This window comes from Trichechus manatus, unplaced genomic scaffold (genome assembly GCF_000243295.1).
Source record: "Trichechus manatus latirostris isolate Lorelei unplaced genomic scaffold, TriManLat1.0 scaffold00058, whole genome shotgun sequence".
Classification (NCBI taxonomy): domain Eukaryota; kingdom Metazoa; phylum Chordata; class Mammalia; order Sirenia; family Trichechidae; genus Trichechus; species Trichechus manatus.
The window spans coordinates 5,838,796-5,862,985 of NW_004443994.1; the positions used below are offsets into that span (position 1 = coordinate 5,838,796).

Consider the following 24,190-nt stretch of genomic DNA (forward strand, 5'->3'; position numbering starts at 1 on the left):
AATTTGTCTAGGATTATATGCAAAAACATAAACCGCTTGGCAATTGATATGGTGACATATATTGCTTTCCAAGTAGCTATTCTTTCTTATTTCAGGGGGTAGAGCGGAGCAGTCCACTGACCAATTTGAGCATCTGATGAGTGCTATGAATTTCCAGAAAAATGCATAAGACATACACATGCAAAATCCTAAAATCAATTTTAAAGTAGCCAAAGATCTCTTGAAAATCAGGGTAAGGAAAACTTATACTCTCTATTCTCCCAGTAGCCAACTACTAAATCGGGGCTAAAATTAGACACATCATCTAGCAAAAACAATTATATACGTTTTTATTATTTTAAATCTGAAAGTTACTGCCTTTATGACCACAGGCTCACTTATTCTGCTTTGTCACTTAAAGATGAACAAGATACTACTTTTTACCTATTAAATATGCAAAGTTTTATTTTGTTTTAAAGAATACATTGGCAAGGATAAGAGGAACCATAAGCAATTCTCATACATTGCAGGTCGGAGTATATAGTTATACAACCTTTCTGGATACAATTTGGAAATTATATATAGCCTCAAATATGTGGGCAATATCCAACTCTTTGACCTACCAGTTCCACTACTAAATATTTATCATAAGAAAATAATTCTGGATGTGAACAAGGACGTTCATCAAAAGCACTCTTTCCAAAAACCTGCAGAGAGCATAACATGATCAACAATGGAGGAGTAAACAGTGTAGGGTACAATGGAACATTATGCAAAAATTTAAAGTATATCTAAGAAGAATATTTAGTGGCATGAAAAAGCTTGTGGATCTACTGATAAGAGAACAAAGAGTCATTTTCTACATAGCCATGATCTGATGTTTTTCAAAAAGGAAATAAGGTCTATAAACAGGAAAACAAGACTAGAAGGGTATATGACAAATTTTTCATGTGGGGGAAATCATGTTTTAAAAAATATTTCGATAGTCAAAAAAAAAGACAAAGAGATAGTAATTTACTAGATTATATCTGCTCTTTGTTCATTTTGGCTTTGGCCTGATCTAAGAAGCATGCAGTAAGAGGTATCCATTCTGTAAGTTTTATTTATTATTATTGCTGTTGTTTGCCTACACGTTTAATGGTATTATTTGAGTATTTGTGATAATCAAGAAAAACCAAAGTAGTACTTCCCCCCTCTACAATGCAACTCTCAAATTTAAAGCTAACTTTGAAAAACAGGATATATAATAATACATTATGATCATAACTATACTGAAACAAAAAGACAAGAGAAATGTACCAAAAACTTTTAAAAGTAGTTGTCTTTCAGTAATGATACCACAGGTGGTTTCCCCTATTTTTTACTTTCTCATTTTTCTAATATTTCTAAGATGAGCATATATTATATACTTTCATAGTAAGGAAAAAACCTAAGTTACCCACTGGACCAATATGTTCTAACTACAAAGTCTCCGGGAGGTTATACATATGTCCTTAAGAAAAGTTTATGTCTATTACATTACTACCAAACAACTTAATCATCTCCCAAATCCATAATGAGATATGTGAAACCTTAAATAGAGACAGGAGCCATGCCATAGTTCTAATGCATTCTAAAGAAGAAGAGTGGAAAATAATTACTTTTGGAGAAGTTAACTTTTTGTCTTCTGCAATTAAGTTAATCATTATTTCTAACTTGTTAAAAAAAAAAAAAAAAAAAACCACCTAATACTAAAGAAGCTCAAATACTAGGCAATGATAAAGAAATTAAAGGAAAATTAGTCAATACTAAATACTGACTAATGCAGGTCATATTCTGAACATGAAAATCTATCATGTAACTTGAGATACTATTTTATAATCTTCTCCTACTGCAAGCCAAATGAAAACATATTTACTTTCTTTTTGAAAAATAAGGCAAACTTTGAATGCTTCCTGAAGAATTTTTTAAAATTTCTAACCCCAGCATCTTTACTATGAAAAATGTTTTGTTTAATTTACTTTTCAAGAATTCCTCAAGTTTACTATTTCTAATTTGAATTATTCTATTTTGATGATTTAATTATTTTATATCTAGGAGGAGAAATAATAGTTTTGGATATAGTTCAATATATAAAAACAAACTTAATCTAGGTTTCATTCTGAAAGTTACAGTCAAAGTAACTATTCTACCAGTATTCACACACCCTGATAGTTGGCTTGACAAGTTAAAATCATAAAACTATAAAAATCAGAGCTGACAGGGGCTCTAGTGATTGCTAACCTTGCCACCAGTTATGATTTTTTTTTTCCCTGCCGACCTCCACTATGTCTTCCAATTAAATTTGATGTTTTCATTAGTCTTATCATTAAGGCAAATGCAGTTTCTGTTAAGTCTTTTGAAAAACTGAAAATAACTTACATCTTCCTGATCTAGTACCTGTGAAGGTGATTTTAAGTTATCAACTTGGCTAGGCTAGGGTTCCCAGTTGTTTGGTAAAACACTAATCTAGTTGTTATTATGAAGTAGTTACATGTGATTTTATCAGTTGGCTTTAAATAAAGCAGATTACCTACCTTAATGTGTGTGGGTGAACCTCAACCAATCAGTTGAAGGCCTTAAGAACAAAAAGGGAGTTTTCTTAGGCCGTACTCTGTCTTCAGACTATAAACAGACATTTTGCTACAGCTCCCTCATTCTTCACTCTTCCCATGGCCTAATCTATGGTTCTGTTTCTCTAAAGAACCTTCACTAAGACATACCCCAGGGATTAGCAGACCCTTGGGTGGGAATGATCCATCTAGTTTAATCTCCTAATTTCACATATAAGGTGGTTCTGGATTTAGAGATTTGGACAGTCAAAAAATTACCTATCTTACAAACATTATACACTGACCAATGCAGTGTTTCTAGAAAAACTGCATCCTGTGAATAAAGTAACCTATTAAGTATCAACAATTGAAATCAAATCAAAGACAACCTCAACTGGACTGTTTCCACCTGTGACATAATAAAAATAAATGCTTCACATTATAGACACTACAGTTTTCTTTAAGCCTTTTTTTTATTTACAGATTTTTCTGGTAAGGAGATATACCATAGGAAAGCAATTTCACTGGCAGTGAGGTATGTATATACTCTACCAAAATACTTCTTATTTAACGGTTTTTAACTTTATTTACATACGAAGAAAATTATCAATGCATATCCTTGGCTCAACTATAGTATTAGCCATACTACATGAAATAAAATGAAATGGTGCTTGCATACAAAAACTGTTATTTGTAAAGGAATCTGATTTCATATTAAAAGAACTAATTTGTTTTTGGAAAGAGTTCAAAATAAGAGTCACAATTTATCATGACCAAGACACCTGCACCATATTTTCCATTCCTCACAGCACATTTATTTCAGTAATTCCGTTATGTCGGTTCTTAGCATGAGCATAGTGTTACACGATTTTCGTACATATAATTACATCCAAAACAAGTTCTAAAATTTAAATTGTAAACATTCTCATCATATGTAGAAATATGTCAATTGGTGCATTAAGTTTTGCTAACTGATCAAATTTGGAGGAGAATATAAATGAGAAAGTCTATTCTAAATTGTGTAGTGAGCATCATTTATTAATTACATTTCTACAATGTTAAATAAAGAGGCAAACCTGTCCTGTAAGCATGTCAAATTTTAGGTAAAACATTAAAAAGAAACAAATCTGTTAACAAAAGGATGTCTTGCAATAAAGAACATTAGATTTTTTTTTAAATCTATTATGATACAAAAATGTAAAGGGTAAATAGCATCTTTGTTGACAAAGTAGGAGGTAGCATGGATGCACCACTTTATTGTCTGAGAAATGCAACTGGAGTAAAGAATATTTCCTTACCACAAATAATTTCCAGGACTATGTACATATTTCTTTTAGAAATATTTGTTTAAACAAATCTCCCTCCACTTTTTAGTATAAAAAAAACCGTTTCGTGTGGTTTTAAAAAAACACTTACACATCTAGATAGAATAGTACTCATTGCCCTATTTGAGTGAACAGTCTCGAACTATGAAGTACATGATATTTAATGCCCTAAATTGAGTAAATTTAGTTAGCGGTTCCTGGTATTATACAAAACACTAAGTACATACAAACAAAATATAATATCTTATTTTTCTATGCAAGTCTTGTGGGGAATAAACAGAGCCTTGATTCTGTAACACTGAAGAGAACATAATTTTCCAATAAGTCTGTCTATAAGTACCCATGTGCAACAGTTTATAAATGGCTGCTTACATGTAGTAATGATTTTTTATTGAGTGAACACAATTAACTGACAAAACGTAGTAAACCTTAAAAACACATCTTCCACCCTATATAAAATATATAGACTACTTACTGTTTTAAGTATTCAATTTGCTCTGATGTCACTGTAATTCACTCTTTCCCATTTTCCTGTTTTAGTATTTATAAACGGATAATTTAATGTGGCTTAAAAAAAAACACAAAGAATTTCAAATTTACATCCAATTCAAATTTGCAATTTAAAAGGTTTCCTTGTTCTATGAAGCTGCTTCTGCCATTAGTAGAGAAAATGAAGTTTCTGTAATGGAGGCAGGCTTTTTAAGTAGTGACGTGACTTCCACCATGCCAGCTCCAGTCCGTGGAAGATTAGCGTTTACAATGTGTCGTTGTAAGTGCTTAATCCAGTCTTCCTGAACAGACAATGGTCCTCGAAAGACTAGGCCACAAAACCTACAAAAAGATAACAGATCTCTTAACATGACTAATTCCCTTTATTTAAAACCAATTCACATAAAACCCATAAACATAAGGAGTAAACATTAGAGACAGTGCTTGAATAACAGTTTCTAAGTAAATATGAAATTGAAGTAATTCAATACAATATCAAAACTCCCAATTCATGTTTAATAGCTACAGTAAACGCCAGTACTATTTGTAGAGGTGGGAACACTATTAGAAGGTTAAAATAAATAAAAAGGTCTTCATATTTACCTAACTTAATATATTTAAAATAACTATTAACTCCAAAATGTATCACTCTTTAGGAAAGACTCCTCTAATTCAGAACTCCTTAAACTGCAATGTCTACGCATGTTTGTGTTTGGTGTATGTAAGTATGGGAAGTGGGAGTGAATGAGTATGTACAGATATACTTAGTAGTATAAACCAAAACCCAACCAAACCCACTGAGAAAATGTGTCCCCAATAAGGAACTCAAGACAGTAAAAACAGATACTCCACTGGTCTCACCCTTTCGGGAGCAAGGGAGAATGAAGAAAACAAGATACAAGGGAAAGATTAGTCCAAAGGACTAATGGACCACAACTACCATGGCCTCCACCAGACTCAGTCCAGTACAACTAGATGGTGCTCGGCTACCGCCACTGACTGCTCTGACCAGGATCACAACAGAGGGTCCTGGACAGAGCTAGAGAAAAATGCAGAACAAAATTCTAACTCACAAAGAAAGACCAGATTTACTGGCCTCACACAGACTGGAGAAACCCTGAAAGTATGGCCCCCGGACACCCTTTTAGCTCAGTAATGAAGTCACTCCTGAGGTTTACCATTCAGCCAAAGATGAGACAGCCCCATAAAACAAAACGAGACTAATGGTGCACAGCTGTCCAGGGACAAGGACTAGAAGGCAGGAGGGCACAGGAAAAGCTGGTAATAGGGAACCCAAGGCTGAGAGGGGACAGTGTTTACATGTTGTGGGGTTGTTAACCATTGTCATAAAACAATATGTGCACTAACTGTTTAATGAGAAACTATTTGTTCCATAAACCTTCATCTGAAGTATAATTAAAAAAAGAAAATTTCCCAATGGGGGAAGAAAAACAAAACTTAATAGTATTGAGAGAAATTAAAGATCTAAATAAATGAATGTGTATACTATATTCATGGATTAAAAACTCAAAAAAAAGTAAAAACAAACAAACCTAATTAAAACAAACAAACAAAAAAAACCTTTATAAATCACATTACAATAGTCTATTGAGTAATGTAAAAGCCATGATTCATTACTTTTTGAAATAGAGGTATATGATATATTAAAAGTACAGTATATTTTAAGGCTTTCTCCTTTATAACTTGACTGTTGAAAATACATTCTATGCCACAAATTAAAAACCCCAAATAAAACAGCTAATATGTCTCAAAACAAAACGTGAAGAAGCTGACCAGATGTGGCAATCTATACCTGCATCGGAGAATGTAAACCTCGTCAGCACCATGAGGTAATGAGAGCATTTTCTTCTTGCTTCCAGATCTTGACCTTGATTTCTTTTGCTTACAATCTAAGGCTAAAAAAGGGAAGAAAAAGACTTAACATTTCCTTATATATTTCAAAATTTACAAACGTACATATGTTTCTAACGAGGTCAGACCATCGAAACCAAGTTACGAAAACTCTGCATTCATTTGCCTATTCCCTGAACCATGCACTAATTTGCAGTTGATTCTCTAAGAGTAGTGAGAGATTATTTGCATATATTCCCCCTATGCTCTTTTTTCAAATAATCTGGTTAAATCTTTCTTGTTTCCAGGAAAATTGTAACCTTTTATTTAGATCATTAAGTTTGCATTTGATTACTACTCCATTAAGTAGGTCTCACATGCTTTTGAAAACTTATTAAGGGAACATCAACAATGCAATGAAAAATCAATTTTTAAAGCAATTCACTTTGAATTCTATAATAATAAATAGCTCTTAAAAATTATATTCTGGCCCTACATTTGAAAGGGAAGAAAAGCTCAATTTTCATTTTGTTAACTCAACCTGTGTTGCATGTACAGTCATGTAAGTTTAATTTTACTAGAAAATACATATAAATCCAGATTATCTCACATGACAAGTTTAAAAATAGACCGGAAGTTTAATGCTAACTATTCTTGACATTTTTGGCACTTTTCATTTTCTCCAGTAGCTTATTTTAAAAGTATGATTACAACAGGAAAAAACAAAAAATTTTATATTAAAGTGGGCCAAAATTTTAATTATTGAAATTTTTTCATCATTTTACTTTTCTTCATCACTTATCCTTAAAAAAAAAAAAAAAAAGTGATTTAATAAAGGAAAATAAAGATTTTTTTACTAGATAGGAATAGACAGGATACAACATTTTAATGGTCTTTGGATATAGCTATACCATTCCTTTGGATGAATGGATGATAAAAATCCAGGGTGCTCCTGGTCAATTAGCAGAAAGAGAAGGTAAGAGTTTATCTCTAGGGATCCAAGGGGGAGGTATATAAATGTAACAGAAGAGTTACCCAAATGACTTTTCTTCTGTTAACTTGCCCCTGAAATCTAGAAAAACTGTAGGTAAGAGAGAATAGGAACCAGCTAGTCAATGATTCTGTGAAATGTCAAAGTCCAGATTCCAAAAGAAGAGATGCTACTATCGTAAAACCAAAAAACATAGTTCCTTATAGTAGTCAAGTGGCAATGCCAACAGAAATGTCATATAGAAAATTAAAAACTAGAGACACCTAAACCTCATTCAAGCCACTGCTTTCAGCTTCCTGTCATCTTCCTGTTTAAAAGTAAAATCTAGGGCTTACTCAAGTCTTTCTCTGCTCATCCTCAGAAGAAGAGTCTAATATGTAAAGAACTACTGGAAGTTAGGTATTAAAGAATTGCTACTTCAAAGCTACACAATCAAAATCTGGGCTATAAAAATCTTATAAGGTTCTCATTAGTTATCTCAGTCAAGTGCCTGGCACACAGTAGGAACTCAACAAATACTCCTAGGGTAAAATAAAAAATAAAGGAACCCGTAATTTAACCTTTGACATGAAGACAACGTATGAACGGAAATCTGTTCCACCGATATATAGAACAACACCTCTGCATCACTTGTTTAAAAAGAATGTGTTACTAGCGGTCACACTTAAATTCTTCAATATCCTAGACATAAATCACTAGGCAGTCTAGCTTATGCGTAATGAATAAGGAAGCAAAACTAGGCTCTTCACAACCTGTAGGAAGAGTGAGGTACCATGTACGTTTGTAATGAGCACCTTCTCCTAGTTGCTTTGGAAGATAGTTTGGATTTAAGTGGATTTTAAGCAATTCATACACTGGAATAGTTCAGGGTACTCAAAGAGCTAAATGCTACTAGATGTCAGGTACTCTTTCCCTATCTATAAGGTAAACCACAGATGATCCCTATCTTCGTTATGTAGAACAGAGCAAGCATTTGGTATCATGAGATTATAGGTAGAATCTTACTTTGGTGAGTTTGCTGGTTGTCAAAACTGCCACACTGTATTCAAACTCCTTTTAAAATGCAAATAAATTACTATAGGATATAAATAGAATACATCATAACAATCCTTTAAAAGTTTATTCATAGAATGCTAATGTTAGGTGTATAAAGCAATTGAGCAAGAAGGGTAGAGGATGGTGGGGAGGGATGCAAGAATGTTTTTATCAGTTACAAAGCATGTAAATTTACATTTAGATACTGTAATACTTTAAAAATAAAACTGGACACTTTTACCCTGAAGCACAGAAAAGTTTCTTACTTTTTCTTTAATGGAGAAAAAAAGAGAATATTTTCTGAGTTTTGGTGCTATATAGATTCTAGAGACTCTGAAGTTTAGGCTGTTTTATGAATGATCAGATCTAAATTTTAGATGAAAATGCCAAAGTTTCTGTAGTAATTATATTTGAAGGTGTTATAACCTTGGAAAGTAGGATAACTCTGCCAACATATGAATGACACTCTACTATAGCGCTCCAAGTAAAGTTAGAGAATCTCATGCATTGAGAATCCTTGGAAACTTGTCCATAAGGTAAAGATACTAAAAATCCAGGACCTCTGATAATTGTACCTAAGTGCCTCAGTGTCTTAATATCTCCACCATCAGCTCTAAATTTCTTATTCTTTGAAACGTTACTGTTTTTTAGAAGGTAAAATATAAATACATTTTACAGGAATAATTGTTTCTGATACCAACCTCCACCCTGCAATATTACCCATACATTTTAGAAAAATCTGTAAAAAATTGCGTATTTAACATATTATTAATAGGCACATAAAGGAGACATCTATATGATACCCAGTAAATGAAAGATGATTTACACAAAATGTTCCATTAAATGAAAAAGATGATGAACAAACATGTTTATTATACAAAATGTCATTAAACAAGAAGATTTCATTGTATCTAGAGGGAAAAGCAGTTTTATTACAGACTAGTCACTGGAACATTAAAAACAGAACATTACTAACACACTCAGTTTTAGTATAATGCGGCTCATCAATATTTGTGATAAATAGCCAAAGGTTTAACAAAGTTGTTTATATGAACAATCTGCCAGCTAGACAACTTTGTCATACAAAGTCTTCTTTGTAATAGGATTTTATTTGCATTTATTTGTCAGTGTCAAAAACAAAACAAAACATCCTTTTTCCCTTTCCAAAGTATTTTAAATCTGTTAACATTGTTTCTATACTTGAAATTTACAAAAAATACTAGATTAGCTTTAGAAGATCTTCATTTTCTTCTCCTTGAGCATAACTGCTTCTTTAGAAAGGAACAGATCCAGTCACTCAAATCTTCGTAAGGTTCCTACTCAGGGTGGTAGAAAGCACTTAAGTGATCCACTTAAACAAGAATGTAAAACATTTTTGAAGTTCTCTGAGTTATAAAGAATCTAAACTGCTAGTGGGAATATTCTACTTTTAAGGAGAATGACTTGAGCTGTAAGGTCATATACAAAAAATTTTAGAATACCTGTTTTGGTCAAACAGAAATATTAGAGAGAAATACATAGACTTATGAACCCTCAAGAAGAACACCATATTGCTATGCTATAAAATACAACAACGATGATGACGACAACATACATGTTTCTAAAGCACTGAACTGTACCAGTGTAAAGCAAGTCAATAAATACAACACATACAAATTCAAGTCGTTTTCTGAGGCATTATTTAGTTTTACAAACAGAATAAAAAAAATACATAGTTTTGGCTCTAACATTTTAAACTAGAATCCTTTGTCCATTCTACCTTCCTATGCATTATATGTAATAATTGCTTCAACAAATTTTATCTTCTTTTTCCTTCAATATACACAAATGACCTCAGAGAATGAAGATACATTTATTTCAAAAAAAACACCTGAGCTTCTGTGATAAAGAAGCATACCATAACTAAATTAGTATTCATCCCCGCATGTTTTTATTTGCAATCATCTTTTCCTGTCTATTATTTAATAGCTCCATTTAGTCTGTTTCATTCTTGACTGTTGGCACCACTGGGAGTAAAGTGAAATTTAACATAATAACCAGGTTATCTATACTCAAAATAAGAGGCACAGCATAGCCCTACTAGACGGAAGAAAATTTCTTCATTTAGTTGGCCTGCATAAGGCTGCATACTACTGTATAGGCAGTAGTAGCTACAAGCTGATTCAGGAAGATAGCAGGGACAAGGATGTTATAAATAAATAAACTATCATTCCACCTCCATTAAAAAGCTGGTAGTGGTGGTGGAGGTTGGTGAGGTAGAAGAGGATGCATGTCTCGAGGGGCAGACAGAGTGATATGAATAAACTCAGTTCCAGTTACTGCCACTATTCCTTCAAAGATCGTAAGCTCCAAGCTTATAAGAAACTATGCAAATAGCATTTTCTTTCTCTCAGCCCCAACTACAAAAGAATTGGTGCTTTTTTTTAATCTGAAGAACCCCGTTAGCTTTGATGACATAGGGATGGGGTGTCACTTGTAGAGAGGCCAAACTCATTTCTTCAGCTTAGGTAATGCCTTTCTCTCTGCAAATAGTGCTTACTGGACCGGCTTCATGGGCATGTGACCTGTGCAGGTACACAAGGCCCCCACACTCAGTTTAAGGCTGTACTGTTGGAGTCTTGAAATCCTTAATAATTTTTGAACAAGAGGTGTCACATTTTCATTTTGCGCCAGGACCTGCAAATTATATGTAATTTGCTGGTCCTCAGTATCCTTACCTTAGTGAGAAAGGCTGTACTCAGTTCCACCTCTTAATCTCTTGGTCTATAAAAAGTACTTAATAAGATCAAAACTGCTAAAGCCCATTAAAATTGGGAAGGACTTTCCTACTCCAAACACCAACTCTTTGCTCCTAACTATACCCCCATAATCAGACCAATCATTATTCCCAAAACATATATATAAAGCAATATAAGTAGTTTATTGTTACGAAAAGCAATGTTCTCCTTCCAATCAGGAATTAATCAGGTATACAATTAGCAACCTCTCAGGTGTTTATTTTCACCATCTTTTCCCCTGATAGCGTCACTCTAAAACACTTTTTTAGTACCCTAACTAACTTTCAGGAACCCTAGTGGCGCAGTGGGTGAAGTGCTCAGCTGCTAACCTAAAGGTGGGTGTTTTGAACCCACCAGCCACTCTGTGGAAGAAAGATGTGGCAGTCTGCTTTCATAAACACTACAGCCTTGGAAACTCTATGGGGCAGTTCTACTCTGTCCCACAGGGTCGCTATGAGTCGCAATCGACTCAAGGGCAGTGGGTTTGGGTGTTTTTTGGGGGGGTTTTAAGTAACTTTCATTAATTTTTAGAGTTTTCATTCTCATTGACTTAAACACAATAATTAACCCAGAATTACAGAGTAATCAGTGGCAAAGTTGATTAGATCATGCATGCCATAACATTTTACCTGTAAGACAAAATGTAAAATATCTAAAAGGTAAATTTCCTTTACTTTGCTGTATTAGGTTTATGGCTTAACAAGTATTAGTCTAGAATGGGCAACTAGCTTAATTTTGCCCTACAAAGTAGGAGGTTGTATTAAATACAGCAAAAGGCTATATATGCTTCACTCAGAGAAACAGTTAAACAACCAATGAGCATAGCCTTTTACTTAAACTTGGGTCTACTCAGAAGAAAAAACACATTCAAGAACTCTCTGCTACAAGTAGAGGGGATGATTAGTAAAATATTTTAAGCAAGTATTATCAAGCTGTTAAGGGAAAGGGTAAACATAAATACATACTTTAACGTGTCTATTGATAAAATTTACAGAGTTTTACAGACAGAGAAAATGGAAGCAGACTAGTTTTATCAGCTTGCCAAAAGCTAAACGCTAACATACCCGTGCTTTCCGAAGGCCCTGTGCCACCAGTTGCTTACTGGTCAGTTAAGAATTAATGAGATAGCAAATATATTATTTCTTTGAGGTAACAGGTAGGAAAAAAACACATTTAAAATTTACCATTCAAAGTGAGTTGGACTAGCACGCTGTTTTACTAAGCACAATCGGCACTTGCTATCAGTAAGAACCACTTTTCTAAGACTAAGACAAACCTAAAACTGGAATAAACATTAAAAAACATAATCACAAATCTGCTTTAAGCCACTTTTGTTTTGAACTACCTAAGTATAATCACATTCCCTGCCCTCTAAAAATCTCAGTATTTCCCAAACTATAATTTAATATGTGGCAGGAATAGTTAATTGTTCTCGATTACAAAATTAGTTAAGGAAACTATCTTATTTTAAAATTTCCTTTAACTTATATTTAATACAATCATGTTCAAATGAAATTAGAATAGGGCTGACAATAATTAAACTAGTAAATCTTCATGTCACAAGTCCGTAGTCACAATGAATCTGATTTGGCTTTCTGTAATCCTGAAGTACTTTAAACATTCCAGCCGAAATCTAATCTAAAGCCAAACATGATGCTGACCAAATATGTTCTGGTTTAGCTAACTTTCAGCTAAGGCGACAATTATATATTGTAAACATTGGAAAGTAAGAATTTGCCATATTCCTCAAATTCTAGACACAATAAAGAAATTGTAAATCCTACTCTGCCACATCTTCAATAAGTGAGGAACCACCGAACTCCAACAAGTCATCCATCTTGCCTTAATCTCCGAAAAAGAATGTCTAAAGAACCTCTTGGTAGCACAAATGGTTAAGTGTTCGACTCCTGGCTGAAAGGTTGGCAATTTCGAACCCACCTAGAGGCGCTTTGTAAGACAAGCCTGGCAATCTGCTTTTGAAAGGTCAAAGCCTTGAAAATCCTACAGAGCACAGTTCTACTCTGACACACACAGGGTTGCCATAAGTCAGAATCAACTCGACAGCAAACGACGACATGGGATGTTTTATTATTTCCATAAAGCCACTTAAAGCAGATCAACTAAAGTTTAGTACTGGCCAGCACCATGCCTCATTACTGTATCTTAATCCAGATCATAAACAACCATCAGGAAATTCATGTTAGAATAGAGATCACAGCAAACACAAACACTACAACTGAGGATATAAAGATACTAGACACATTAAAAAAAACCCCAAACATAAAAATCCAGGTTAAGTTAGCTGTTACACCAAAACGAGATATAAACAGCAAAACCCAGAAAATTAGCAAATAACAAAACCAAAGAGAATGCCAGAGAGCTAGTTAAGATTCTCATGAGGAACAAGATGTTGGTCAAAAACAGTCAACCAAGATGAACTCTTAAATTTTGTAACCAAGCACCAGCAAAATTAGGCATCATAAAATGTAAGAACTTTATGTCCTGATGGTACAAAACTCTTAAACTCTGTTCTTCTAAAAACAAATTTACTGATTCAGTAACTGTGGTAATTTGCTTTGTTATAGTGGATAGCTGCATGATGAAGTTTTGCTAGATAAATGACGAGGTTAGGAGACCATATGGTAGTAGATTCATTAACTGTATTGGTATAATCATCTTCCCGGTAAACAAGATTTAAAACCTTGAGCCATCTCTGTCACTTTCCCCTGTTTTATTCCTCTACCTCCAACTAATCTATTAAGTCCTACTTATTCTACTTCCATAGTATCCTTACAGCTATAATCCTTCCTCTTTTACATCCTACTGTCACTGCCCTAAATGACCTCACCTCCAATTTCTTCCCCTCCTCACCAAATCATTTAACTTTCATTTAAAAGGCAGTTTTGAAAGCTTTACCCAAATTCTTAAAAAATCTTTAATGGCTCCTCACTACAAAATTAATTCCAACATCTCAGACTAGCATTCTATGTCCTCTACATGACCCAACTTACCAGTCTAACTCTTCCTCTATTTCCCACTTGCTAGTATTTTCAATAAATTTTCCTCACTGTCCCATGTTGCTCCCTCCTCTTTTAGAAATGCTCCCTCCCCACTCCCAATGTCCATTTCCATTTCTATTAGCTATCTTTTAGGGTCCAAATCAAATGCTACTTCTAATAGCATTGCTGAGTCCTAGAGGACTGAGAGGACCCTGGTGGTGCAGTGGTTAAGTGCTTGGCTGCTAACCTAAAGGTTGGTGGTTCGAAGCCACCAGTTGCTCTGTAAGATAAAGAAGTGGCAGTCTGCTTACTTAAAGATTTACAGCCTTGGAAAACCCTATGGGGCAGTTCTACTCTGTCCTATGAGGTCGCTTTGAGTCAGAATCGACTCAATGGCAATGGGCAGTCAGGTGAAAACACTTTGCTCTTCCTCTGAACTTCCAGTGTTTCACAGATACCTCTTCAGGGGCGCTTATCAATTTGTCTTGTCTTGTATTACAACTATGTACAAATGTGCTTTTACTATATTGTAAGATCCAATTTATCTTTGCAGTACTTAGCACATAGCACAATGCATTAACCAGAGTAGGTATGAAAAACTGCTTGTTGAATTAGTGAATAAATCTGCCCATCACCTACCTATTAGTATTGTGTGCATTAGCCCAATACGTGTTGGAATAATAAAACAATTATGGTATCCATAATGGTGACTAAGTACTCAGGTGACTAAATTATATTCACTCTACTGTTTCACAAGGCAGAAATGAGAATAATATTTTGGAAATATTATTATCAAATGCTTAGAAGAAAATCAAGTTTGATAGTTAGAACACTAGGTTTCCATTACCTAGAAAATGTTCCTCAACTTCAACAGTTCACTACCTTGCTAATCCTGAATAAATGACATGATGTTGTGCAAATATACAAATATATGCAGATACATATACCAGCTCCTAATGAAGAACAAACAAGTACCTGGGTAATACAAAGCCTGACGGCAACCTACTTCCAAAGGTCACAGCCACTGAAAACCCTACGAAGTGCAGTTTTACTCTCAAACACATGGGTCGAATGAATTGACTCGACAGCAACTGGTTAATGAAGAACAGTACTACGGAAAATGTAGTACCCATTACCCAGTACTACAGAGAATGTAGTACCCATAAAATATAAAAGCCATCTTTCCCTGTCTCAAGGACTCAAGGATAACTTTTCAAAATACATGTCTGGCCAGGCCACTTCTTTTATTAAAAAAAAAAAAAATCCTTCAATGACTTAATTTTTTAGCAAAGCATTTTAACCTCTCCTTTCCAGCATCACCACCTTCCCAAACACTTATAACTGAATCTCCTGACACATCTTGAAACCAAATTTCACCCCGCTGTGCCCACACTATGTCCTTCCCTTTGCCTGGAATGTTGTACTTCATCTCCTCTTCCTAAAACTCTCCTCATCCCTCAAGTTTAGGGTCTGGTTGAAATCTTATAAGGCCCTCCCTAATAGTATTATTGTGCTTATCCCACTGGGTTACGATTATGTTTATGCAGCTGGAGTACAGGGTCATCTTTATAGCCTCAGGGACTAGCACAATCCTGGTATAATACTAGAACTCCATAAACTTCTGCTGAATGAATACAAATTTTCTTCAACTACTGGTTTTATCAAAAAAATAACAAGAAACATACCAATATGAACTATAATTTTTCCTTCTCTATTTAACAGGCAAGACAAATAACAAATGCAGCAGAAATAAAGGAACTCAACTTACTTCCCAGCGTCCCCTGAAAGGAAGCCAGACTACAATGAACAACCTGAACTCTTACAGCACTTGCAGTCACTATACCATCTGATTGTATAAGATCTTGCCCAATTTTCTCATGTTCATTGTTTTCTAAGTGTTGCTAACAGTGCTTTCCTAACAAGAGTACACATTCTTTGATGACAGGGATGTGTCTCATACTTTTCTCATATTCCATACACAGCCCAGTCTGGAGGAATTAGCAACATATTTGCCTTAAGTAGAAGCTATTTTTTGCTCTTTTAGAGTTTAATTTTAATAAGAAGATAAAAACTTAGCACTTACACTCTTTCAGGCTGAATGAATCACTATAAAAGCATACAATTTCTCAAAGACCGATGCTTTAAAAATTTAAAAACATTCATGAAAGGACAAGTAATCTAATGCACTTTGGGAAGCTTTCACTACACTATTTTCTTCATTCTATCACAGCAAAAAGTGTTCCCATAGTACTTTCTACAACATAAGAATTACCTTTCTAGTGGCTTACATACCCGCTCAGTACCTAGTACAGTGTTATATGTTCATTAGCACTTGTTGCAGGCCTCTGTGGCCAACTGTATCATTAAAGCTGTGTAAAAGAGGCAAAAGAACCTATTTAGTAACATGCAATAGGCTATTCTACATAAAAATGGATGCTATGAGAAACAAAACACTGATTTTACTAAAAACGAATGTATATATATTGATTGAAAGGCCTCTAGTACCAATTTTAAAACTATTTTTTTCTCATTGGAAAAATGATTCTTTATTATGATGGGTGAGTCATTTGTTATTACTGTGGAATAGCAATAATTGTGCTTTACTTCAAAAACGTTACCAAGGAAGTATTTTGAAGAAAAAATGAAGCATAAAGATAAAGCACTTTGAATATCATCAAAGTTAAATAGAAGGTAATCACTTTACCTGTCCCTCCAAAATATATATGCATATATAAAAATATTTTTCTTGTATTTTTATTAAATAACTAAAAAATTCCAGCGTACTCTAAATCCTGAAAGCTAGCATTTGATTAAAAAATGTGAACTATACATAAAATTTTGAAACAATGAGTAAAGAAAATCCGCCTGCTATATAGCAGTATTATGATTTCTAAGCTATTACTATTGCTGCTTCTAGCCAGTACCAACCCCGAACAGAAAGGGGAAATGTTTTCCAATCTGTGGGTAGTGACTTCCTAGAGGGTAGTAACATCAATTTACTAGGTCATGAGCAGCACTGATTTTTAATAAAAAAGAACAGAAAATATTATCACACATCACACTCAGTTCAGATGAGTGAGTGAGTGTGTATGTACATGAATGTGAGTTTGTATGCAGGGTCAGGATGTAAAACGGAGTCCCAATAAAAATGTTGAAAGTCAACATTATTTCTCCTTATTTTCAAGAGATAACAGAATGCTGTGTACCACAGAGAAGCACTGTGCAAACATGCATTCAGCTTACTGATATAGTTCATTTCACAGCATTCCCTATGCTCCCTGATCGATTGAAATTCACTCTTACTTTAACCTCAAAATATTTTTTGTTCCAATTGCAGGCTAGGTTAGTAAAAAACACTCTAGCTTAAATAATTTTAAGTATTTTAGAAATAGTTTATCATACAATCCAGAGGCATTCTGACTAGGCTGGGACAACAGGCCTAAACCAGGGTGTATGGTCACTCTATTATTAACTTAATTATATTGCATACTTAATATTGCTGATATAAAAACATAATTAAAATGTTTATTATTAAATACAAGAAGGCCAATAGTTAAAAATAAAAAATCCAAAGGCATTTAATATGAACTTAGTGAATTATATAAAATTTCTCTGGTTTTTAATAAAAATTATATAATGTCCTTATTAAACTGTTAAGGAAATTAGCCAGGAAAAATGTGGATGAGCATGTAAAACAATAACCTAAAGAGAACAAAACCTGAAGAAGAAGTCTACCAGTAATGTAGTCTACACTAAATGGAATAAATTCCTGAATAAGTTTGTTTTGAATTTACAATACAGGATATACAGTAAACCCTTTAGTACTGATCTCCTTTAGACAAATATTTAAAAAAAAAAAAAGTAAAATAGCTTCATAAATTAGCCACAACTGAAGGCACATGAAAATTCTTAAAAATAATTTATCTAGAGAGACTAACTTGAATTGTAAACTTTCAATTAAAGCACAATTAAAAAATAATAATTATTTATCTAAACCTGCCCAATGGAAGATAAACTGAAACAGTCCTGAAATTTATCCTTTTTTTGACAATTTAACTCTGTCTCAACTATGGCTGCTTCTTCTTCGTTTACAATTCCAATGCTCTCCTGCTTTCTTCATCAGTTCCTTTTACTAAAATTAGGGAAGATGCTGTATTTTAATGACCACATTAATTAGTTTTGATATTAAGCAGTTCTCATATTTTAATCCTCCTCTAACTCTTAGGGCTCCTGATTCCCAGTTGTGTTCTTTCCATTTCATTTTTATTTTAGCATCTCCCTTTCTCAGTTTCTGCCAGAGGAAGAGTTCATGGATGACAGGCTTCAGATACGCAAAGCCTACACAGAAAAATTTTTACCTGTGGATGAATGAGTGCATGTTTCTGAGAAGGGGCCTACAGCTTTCATAAAATTCTCAAAGGGCCCCCAAAAAGATTAAGAACTATCATATTAGAAGTATTTCAGTCACTGGTAAATAGGAATTCTGAAAGGAGAGAGGCACATTTTTTAGTCTACTAAGGGTAGCTGGAGAGAGATAAATTAGAAGGAATACTTCTCCTCCACAGGTTATCAGTTCTTACAAAGTTCAGGAGCTGGTATCTTCTAAGAAGGCCTGGACGTTCAGCCTATCACAGATAACCAAACAGGCCTTTCCCTCTTAGTCTAGCAGTAACTAAGCTTTTTCTTGAAGACTGGGGCATACAGTGGTAACCAAAAATCCATATGAATGAAGACCACATGAATTAGGAACACAGATACTAGACATCCTTATGGAGGCTCTATTCATACTTATTTTCCCTTAACATTATTCCTGTTTTGTGATGTACTTAGATTAAGGTAAGGTTTTTGTTTTTTGTTTTTTTTTAAATGAAACTGCATTTTATTTATCAAAATAGCATCTACATATACTTAAAAAGCAAAGTTTGTTGCCCATATGACTTGATAAATCCCTTTTAATAATCCCAGGGAACCGCCTGGGACCAAAGGCTGGGAACCACTGCTTTATACCAGTGATACTGATACAGGAGAAGAGAATAAACATGTGCAGTTTATAAATATAGAATTCTCCGTTTGGAAAACAAAGGACATTAATAAAGCTGGATAAAAAATGTCTTAATTGGCACAGACAAGCAACAAAGACATCTTCTCTATAGCTTTACTAGCCAAGATAATTTTCAAAATCAGGGGAAAATGTTTCAGAATATCCAACAAAAGGGAGCATGAGGTTTTTGTGTTTATTAAAAATGGGCATGAAGTATGGAAATTATCACCATAGACTTTCTTCAGCTTTTTCATTTCCCTTTTCTCTTCGTCCTAGGACTGCCAAACACATACTTCGTATTTTCTAGCACTTCTGATGTTCTAGTTAGTATTTAATAATATTTGAAAAATAATATTCCCTTTTTCCCTGATGCCCTAGAATATATCCCCTTTCATCTTATATTACTTCTCCCTCTGGTAATAATTTTTAAGATAATGAGGTGCTTATTAGAATGTACCCTTGGTCAAAAAAGGGTTACTAATAGTTAGCTATTTATAAACAATTAATCCTATGTTTTCAAGAATCTTCAGAGGAGGCAAGAGTATTTCTCTTTTTTTTAAATGGACTAACAAAAGCTGGTCTAGATCTCAGGAGAGATCTGCCTCACTGAATATTTGCATAATTCACTTGAGTAGTCAGAATGGAACATTTTTGAAGTCCTCCAAAGTCTAATCCAGGCCCAACCCTCTCTTGGGTCCTTGTTCTTTCTAACTGGACCCTAATCTACTCAGTCTTCACCAGAATGCTCCTCACCTTAAATGCAAACTACATTTTAAGGTTTTCCATTGCTTTCTTCCTAAAATGTCAAATCCAAGCAAAGGATGTCGTGCATATTGTAGAAAACAGTGATTAAGAACAAAAGTCCAGGATGAGACTTTCTTGATTTGAATTTCAACTTAACTGCATACATTTGGGAAAATTGCTTAAGTTTTCTAAGTGCTAGTTTCCTATAAAATGGACAGAATTATAGTACCTACAAATCATACGGTTGTTGTGAAGATTAAATAAAGCTATGCACGCAAATTGCATAGCATAGCGCCTGACACATACTAAGTGTTCAACAAGTTAGTGGCTATGATAACCATAATGATTTCCTGTTTCTACCATCTTACTTTCACTGCCCTCCTGCCTCTAATGTCTACAACTATTGTCCAAGCCTGATGAATGTGGGGGTGATATCATAAAAATTATAACCTTACAAAAGGAAGATTAACCCAGTAAAGTAAAATTCACTGTACTCCCTCCCACTTAATATACATGGTCAACAACTGTCCTTGTCATTTGTATATCAAGTCAGGGGATAAAGCAAAGAAGCAGAAGATATTACTATGAACACAAGTGTTTCTTTGGCAGCAAGGATATACTGGATGAAGGTCCTAAGAAGACATGAGGAAGAACAGAAAAGTTGGGAATACAGCAACTAGAAGAAAGCAGAGGGCAGTGATCTAAAAGAGCAAGAGAAATAAAAAAGATTGGGAGAGGAGAATTTTAGGCAAAAGGATTTATGTAGATCTATTTAGAAAAGAGGGTATATTTTAAGATGTGAGAGAAATGGGATTTGCTGAAAGCAGGATAGCCTGAAAGGCTACAAACAAAAGAGCAAAGCATTTTGCAAGGGTTAAGAAGCAGTATTATGTATGAGTAAGCTAATCAAATTTTCACAGACTAGCATTATGAAGAGGTATCTGCAAGGCTGGGCTAACCAACCAAAAATAACACAGAAATGTGCATGCTAACACTTATGTGCACGGGCGTATCTGTTAATCCTAAATATAGTAAATATAGTTTGGGGGCATTAAAAGAAAAATCTATCCACCTATAAACATGGCCCATTATTAAGGCTTGCCCCTTCAAAAATATCTGATCTACAGACTCATGAAAACTCAGTTTGCTTAGTTTTCTAGTTCAGCTCTACATCTCTGAAATTTCACTACACTTTCCTTTCCTAATAAAACATTTCCCCATGCTAGGACTACAATCTTTTTCTTTTTTTTTTTTTTTAATACCAAAGGGAGGTGTCTTACTGGAATCTACTAATAAAAATAAATTTAAAAATCAAAAATAGTATAATTTAAAAATCAATGGGAATAATGTAGACTCAAAAGTTCACACTTCTATTGGGTTATTTTTTTTCCCCAAATCAAGTCAATAAGAGCCAAATGAAAAAATAATAGCTGGCTTAAAATGGTATCTAACAGTTTACAAGTTGCTGAAATTTAATGTATATCCAGACTCAACTGCTGCTTACCAAAGAATGCTATAAATATCACCTGAATTAGCACCAGTCTGGTGAGAAAAAAAGTGTATCGTATCAGACAGACTTGCTGTGTATCTGTTCAAACATACCTGTACCAGTCAAAAGTCCAGCACTCTTCTTTCGTGCATAAGCGCGTAAGTGGTTGGACAGGCTAACAGCACTTGTAAACGTCGTATTGCAATGCACACATGTTCTAAGCTTCACAGGCATACCTATCATTCAAAAGAAAACTATAATCCAGTTCTACTTCAAAAAGTGAAATTTTCTTAGCTTAAACCGTGTAGAAAAGTACCACAATAAAGATGGTTTAAAAAACGGTCACCGAATCAGCTTAACTTAAAATAAGGAGGGGGAATTATGTTAACTATTATTAGTTTGTAGTTAGTATTTAGAGCTAATCCATGCTCTTTGGAAAGGGGGAAGAGGAGTGACTTGAACCTGAGTCCCTCTGGATTTAACACTTACTATCACTTTCTTGCAGATTTCTGTGTTACGCAGATCATTTCCTAAACCTAAAATATAATCCTGTGGATTTGAATAGCACAGTTCTGTTGAGAAGTTTCGAAGCTTACAACATTACCAATAAGAAGAATTAAAAAGTCTAGTTGACAAAGTGGTAATTAAAGTGTTTTATCCACAAAACTGTAAAAGGCTCAATACTAAATTAGGCTTTCTGATGAAGGCTGGGAGAAAAGGTGGTAAAACACACCACTGAACAGCTGTTAGACACAACATTTTATTCAGGGCATCTTATGTTCATTACTCTGAATGCGCAATCAATAATGAAAGTTAATGATTTAAAGTTTTTTGCTAAAATCTTTGTGCTAAATAAATGATCAACAAGCTAACATCTTAGTCATCAAAGGAAAGAAAACATGTTGAAACAATAAGCAACCCCTAACTTCTCAGACAACCCTCACTCCCCCAACACATTTTAATTGGTTTCTTTTAACATTATTGTGATAGCCACACCTATGTTTTCCTTCTCTGAAGTGTACTATACCTTGGTCAACACAGCTAACACATCTTCCTCACATTTTATCCTTCTGAAAAATACTAAAAGCTACTGCCATTTAAAAAACTCTCTTCATATGAAAGAAATAGCCCTATTAACCAGAAGCCCATACAAGATAAATTGTTTTTCAGACCACTTACAATACAAAGTACTCTTTCCTTAAACCAAAACTGTATAACAAATATTTGGGATATCCCAATGTCTGCCCAAAGTAAACAAGCCAACATTATTTTACAGTAATTTTATTTATTATTAATCCGATGACCAATTATTATTACCTTAGACACATTCAACTGAGGGTTCTAATTATTAGACCATTTAAGTTAATGTTCAACATACTTAACCTCCAAAGAAACCCATAAAGCTACTTAAAATTCTTCTAGTCTAAAAGCATTAACCAGACTCAGCAATACCAAATAAAGTTTGGCTACTTAATCTGCCATTTATCATTTGCCAACACAAACAAAATATAGCTTTGAAAAAGGAAAAACTATTGGTTTACAAGCACTAAGCTAAGCCATCTGTTCTGTTCCATTGGAATACTATTATAAGTTCTAATACCCCCAAAAAATACATTTTATACTCACAACGGTTCTTCAAAACCAAACTATCCCACAATACAACAAGGAAATGGAAAGAGAAGTTTCTCTGGGTTAATCACAACATACAGCAGACGCAAACCATTCAGCTTAAAGGATCTGTTTTGTTTTACCTAAGCAGTAGCAAAACCAATAGCTTAATCTTGAAAACATTATCACTTTGGAGCACTGGCAAAAGTAAGACAGTAGTTTGCCTTTTCAGTAATGCTATACTTTTGATTGTGAGGATGGCGCAGGACCAGGCGGGCAGTGTTTCGTTCTGTTGTACATAGGGTCGCTATGAGTCAGAACCGACTTGATGGAACCTAACAACAACGACAACATACTTTTTAATAAAGTCAACCTCCATCCATAGAACCATCCCCCAGCCATACCAAGTTTCATTTTTACAGATCAGCTTTTTTTTTTTCTTTCGTTCTCACCTTAAAATCTGACCAAGAATTGAGGCACACAGAACTCGGTGCTGATGAGCATCAACTGAGTTATTTAGAAAAATGACAATATAATAACTAATTCTGTGCTCTGCAAAAAAAGCAGCTTAAATAAAAAGATTCAGAGAAGAAGTATTTTCTACAAATTTTCCATTAAGCATAACTAAACTGTGCTTAAATATGCTAAAACAGTCATAAATGTCCTCTTACCTGAGTGCATAGTTAAGTCCATTTTTTGTGGTTGATACATCAACGGACTATCCTCGTTTAATGGAAGTACACATTTCTGAACAAATCTCTTTCTTGCAGTCTGATTATGGATCTTTTGAGGAGATAGAGCAGAATTCCTTTCTTCTCCCATCCTTTTATTTTTAAGAAGTTCTATCAGTGTAAGAGACTTTTTTCCACCAGACAATTCTGGTTTTGTTTCAACACATTCATTTAAGAAACTCAGCCCATCTTCCTCTGATGCAGACACTGATACAGCTTCAGTCTTTAGGCCATTACGGTACGCTTCAAGAGGTATAACATTTTGGGATAAATAGTCATCACCTGATGCAAATTTTTGAGCTACAAATGGTCTGGGAATGATACGACGATTGTTCAATGCTTTTAAGATTTTTTCGTATTTTTCTTCATTTTGCATCATCTCATTCAGAACACAGATTGGAGATTTGTGAGCATCCCATTTGGTCTTTCCCAGTCTTTTCAGGTGGCCTCTAACATGATTTGATAATCCAATTTTAGTATCAAACCAACCACCACAGAGCTGACAAGTGTGTTCAGAAGTGGTTTCAGACTTCTCTATAGCTAAAAAAAAAAAAAAAAAAA

At 34.2% G+C, this 24,190-nt stretch overlaps 1 protein-coding gene across 9 annotated transcripts in view; it reads right to left on the reverse strand.

The window, feature by feature from the left end:
* Positions 1-1,652: 1,652 nt before the first annotated feature.
* Positions 1,653-24,190, reverse strand: part of ZNF644 (zinc finger protein 644) — a 116,506-nt gene continuing 93,968 nt past the window's right edge. For 6 of the 9 annotated variants that reach the window (XM_004378724.2, XM_023733407.1, XM_023733411.1 and 3 more), the window contains 3 exons: positions 23,570-24,169; positions 6,177-6,279; positions 1,653-4,705 (listed from right to left, as the gene is read on the reverse strand). In XM_004378724.2, coding sequence (XP_004378781.1) covers positions 4,513-4,705; positions 6,177-6,279; positions 23,570-24,169 — 896 coding nt within the window. In that variant the 3' untranslated portion in view covers positions 1,653-4,512. Of the gene's footprint in view, positions 4,706-6,176; positions 6,280-7,011; positions 8,259-21,403; positions 21,527-23,569; positions 24,170-24,190 lie in introns of those variants that run through there. The other 3 variants (XM_023733414.1, XM_023733413.1, XM_023733412.1) reach the window with 3 other exon arrangements.